The sequence below is a fragment of the Leptopilina heterotoma genome, unplaced genomic scaffold, assembly GCF_015476425.1.
Source record: "Leptopilina heterotoma isolate Lh14 unplaced genomic scaffold, ASM1547642v1 Lhet_204, whole genome shotgun sequence".
Taxonomy (NCBI): domain Eukaryota; kingdom Metazoa; phylum Arthropoda; class Insecta; order Hymenoptera; family Figitidae; genus Leptopilina; species Leptopilina heterotoma.
In genome coordinates, this window is record NW_025110919.1 from 427,083 (window position 1) to 431,219 (window position 4,137).

At 31.1% G+C, this 4,137-nt stretch overlaps 1 protein-coding gene across 1 annotated transcript; it reads left to right on the forward strand.

Annotated features, from left to right (window-relative positions):
• The first annotated feature begins 318 nt into the window (after positions 1–318).
• LOC122501144 lies at positions 319–870 on the forward strand. Its single transcript, XM_043610418.1, has 2 exons — positions 319–455; positions 557–870. The coding sequence occupies exon 2, from the start codon at positions 568–570 to the stop codon at positions 868–870; it is 303 nt and encodes a 100-aa protein (XP_043466353.1). The 5' UTR covers positions 319–455; positions 557–567.
• The last annotated feature ends 3,267 nt before the right edge of the window (positions 871–4,137 follow it).

Here is a 4,137-nt window from a genome sequence, read left to right on the forward strand (position 1 = left end):
GTATTGTCCAAAAATATGTAAGCAAGTTTCAACTTGCCTTTTTTCAAGAAAACAATAGTATTGTTTGAAAATTTTAAAGCATGTTTCAACCTGCATCTTGAATAGAATAAAGACATTGTCTAAAAAACCTTCAGACAGGTTTTAACATGCCTGTAGATAATAACAAAGACATTCCTTAAGAAACCTTTTAGTGACGTCATTTTCATGCGAGTTTGAACACGTCTTCTAAATGACTCTTCTTTTGAGGTAGTTGCGTGCGCAGTCATTAAAGTGGGGGTAAAAGAGTAGGAGTTGAAGAAGAGTTGGGTTTACGGGATATAAGGTAGGTTGGAATCAACGATTCGAAACTTCTGTTAAAATTTCTTGCAGCTTTAGCAGTACCAGCAGCTTCAGCATCTACATCAACATTAGCAGTACTAGCAGCTTTAACAACTACATCATCATTTACTCATTTGGTAGGTAAATTTCATTTCTTTAATTAAAACATTTTATATTCCAAATTTTTTTTTCTTTTTCAAATTTAATATTAAAAAATCCATCTTTTTTTTGCTTACAGATATTAAAACAATGGAGTTCCAAAAAGTCAACGCCATTGGTCGTATGGAGAGCTTTCTACCAACGAAGCCACTTTCTGAGTTGACTGTTAATGAGTCATACAATGTAACTAAAATAAACAAGGTGCAGACGAAATATGGTTCTAGGATTGTAGTAGACCTGGATGCTGCATTTACCACTTTTCTGCCGGCAAGGTTCGCAAAACTATTTGAAGCTGACCCTACCTCCTTCACAATGATGGAAGAAGCCGTGCAATCGGAAAAGTTGCGATTAAAATATATTGGTGGCAAATTTAATGTTATTGAATTTGAATAAAATATATATTCTAAGGTTCTATTGTAAAAAATTATGTAAATATTTAAAGGTTTTAGATAATAAAAAAATTACTTTTAAATTAATTCTTTTATAGGTAATAAAAGAATATTTACCTTCATATTCACCTTCATATTTCAAATAATTTTTAAATTAATTGAATTTTGTATAAAATTGTATAAGTAAATTTTTATTAAAGTTAAAGGAAAAAAAAATTTAAAGTATATAATATTAAAGGAGTAGGTATATCAAGAAAGATAACCAACATTTTTAAAATTATAAATTTCATTTATTCATATGTATATAGAAAATTAAAACTTATTACAATAGTGTTTCATAATTTTCACAATATGATTTTAAATTAGTATTCACATCATCCACTTCATCGATACCATATGAAAAGTTTCTCAATTCACTTGTAACATTCAAAAACCAATTTCGAAGCTTAAATACATTGTTTACTGCACAATTTTCAGTTTGTGCAATATGATGTGTACATATAAGTGGTAATAATTCAGTTTTAATATTCTTAAACGCTGGACAGTCAATTTTTTCTAAATTGTGTACAATCATTAAATACTTTTCTAACCACTGCTTTTTTTCACAACCTTTAACGTAGATAGTTTTTGCTCCTCGTAAAGCATCTTGTAAAATGGTTCGAACTTCATCGTAGCACACATCTCCAGCCATCCAAGGTATTAAATGATAATTATTCGTCAACCACAGGTTCTTACTTTTATAACGTCCTGGTAGTGAATTCCAAGCACAAGGTGGTTCAAAAAGGTAAACTCTTGGTTGAGCATCTGACTCCAGAGGCACTATAGCCAACTCTTTGAAAATAAACTCATTGCAGGGTTTTTTAAAACCTTGAACGTCTACTATGAACTCCATTTTAGAATAGAAATGAGTATCTGCTTCAGAAATTTGTCTTACATACGTCTCCACTTCATCCTCCACACCATTTTGTTTCCCTCTCCACTTCTTATAACTTATTAATAATCCCAATGATTGGTTCGTACTATACTACACGGTCATGTATAACAAGGCAATATGAAGTTGATTCTTCAGGCAACGTCATTATTCATGTAAAGATCAGTGAATATTTGCATGAAGACTTCCACTGTCACAAGAATACATCTTATTAAGTTTAAAAATATTAATGGAAAAAAGTTATATATATATATATATATATATATATATATATATATATATATATATATATATAACGTTTCTTAAAGTTGACTTGAATTTTCTACAAAGTAAATTCAACTTTTCCAAATGTTAACTTTAACACTCTGTCTACTAATGTGACAGTTGCCATCTAAAATCTTCTATATGAGTTGTTGGAAAGAAATTGACTAATGACACATTTGCATCTACAGTTCATGCTTATACAGAATTCTTTAAAAACGGTTACAGTCATAAGCTTCTGCACTAGCAGTCTGGCATTCTGACTCAGTGAATTGATCACATGATTTCAGCCACATTGTAAGGCTTTACTAGATTTGATAAATGGTTAACTTCTTCAAATGTTAGTTTAAACTTTTCCAAATGTTAGCTTTAACTTTTATAAATGTTAACTTTAACTTTTCCAGTAGTTAACTTTAACTTCCTAAAAGTTAATCTTAACTTTTTCAATAATGCACAGAGAAAAATGGAGTATTCAACAGACTATCTGGAGGGACAAACAGACTATATTTAAGGTTAAATGTTTTGTAACCATCTCGGAGGGATAAATAGATACTTTGATGATCAAGTTGACTATCTCGGAGGAAAAAGTTATCTATCTAGAGAATCAGGCTAACACTTAAAACCTAACCCTCTAACTTTGGCTATCCAGTTTTCTCAGTGTGAAGGAGCAGAGAGAATTCCTTGTAAACAACATATATATACACGGAAAAAAATTCTTGTGAAATTTACAGGATTTCCTGAGCCATCTATGAGCCACGGTTGTTGTATCCACAAACGGTTGAGTTTGGAGAATACACAAACCAAACTGTGTGTGTGTGTTTCACAAACTGCAACAGACGAACTGTAGGATTTCTTGGTGCTATTACAGATTAATTTGTGCTACACCCAAACCAGCTTGTTGGAAACACTACACTGAAAGAAATGCTTTGACATTATCAACAATAAAAGTTTGGTTAGGAAATTTTCAGTAACTTGAAAATAAGGTTCTTTTATTTTAGCGAAACTCATCATAATAACAATAAACACAATTTTGAAAAACATAAGTACTACTTTGGCTGACAAAGTTTTTCAGAGGAAACATTTATTATATCATAATTCTATTTCAAAAATTTATTTATGTCATTTATATAAATGACAATGTCAATCATATTTAAATGTAACTCTGTGATTTGTCTCATTGTTTTACTACAATTTTTATATTAGTTTTGTCTATTCCGTTTTCTGTTTAATTCAACCATACTGAATGTCAGTATTAAGAACCCAGCTTTCGTGAGTGAAACAGGATGTTAGATGCGTTCGTTAAAAGCGTTGTGCGCAGACGTATTTGAAACAAACAAAATGGAATGGCAATATGGTTGTATTAGCCAGAATTATCACAGTTATCACGAATAATTTCTTTCAGTGTCAACTTGCCTGTATAAAGCACAACATAACCTATTCGTATATTCTACAAAAGAACTTGCGTTTTTCATAAGAAATTTTAAAGCGATTTTTTAAAGCGCCTTCTATCTGCATATAAAAAACTTCAAATTGACAAAAGTTTTATCGTTAAGAATAAAAAAATGTATAAGTAAAAACAATTTTTGACTTTTGTATATGAAAAAACAACTGAAAAACTATATAGAATTGTATTAATAACTAAGTCTTAATTTTTTTTTGGACGTAAGGTTCCCTTTACCTCGTGAGGATACATATGAAATTTAAATTACCAGTTAATAAATTTAAACTGAAAAAATTGAATTTCTTTTAAATATTTAAAAATATGGATTCATGTTAAATATATACTACACTGAGAAAGCTTTGGGTCAACAGCAGACTTTCGATAGGCTGCTACTGACTATTTTGGTGGAACGCTATAAGACTATACTTTTGGGTTGCTGCGGTACAATTTTGGGCGCGTGAAAGTCCTAAAGTTGTTAAGCTGCAAACCAATGGCGGTATCCCCACTACTTTGGTAAGCTGCTCACCAACATTTTGGACAGTCACACACCCAAAATTGTACGGCAGCACACCAAAACTGTAGTGGAGCCGCTGTCACATATGTTGTTCCGCTACAGTTCCAAAGGTCTCTCAGTGTAC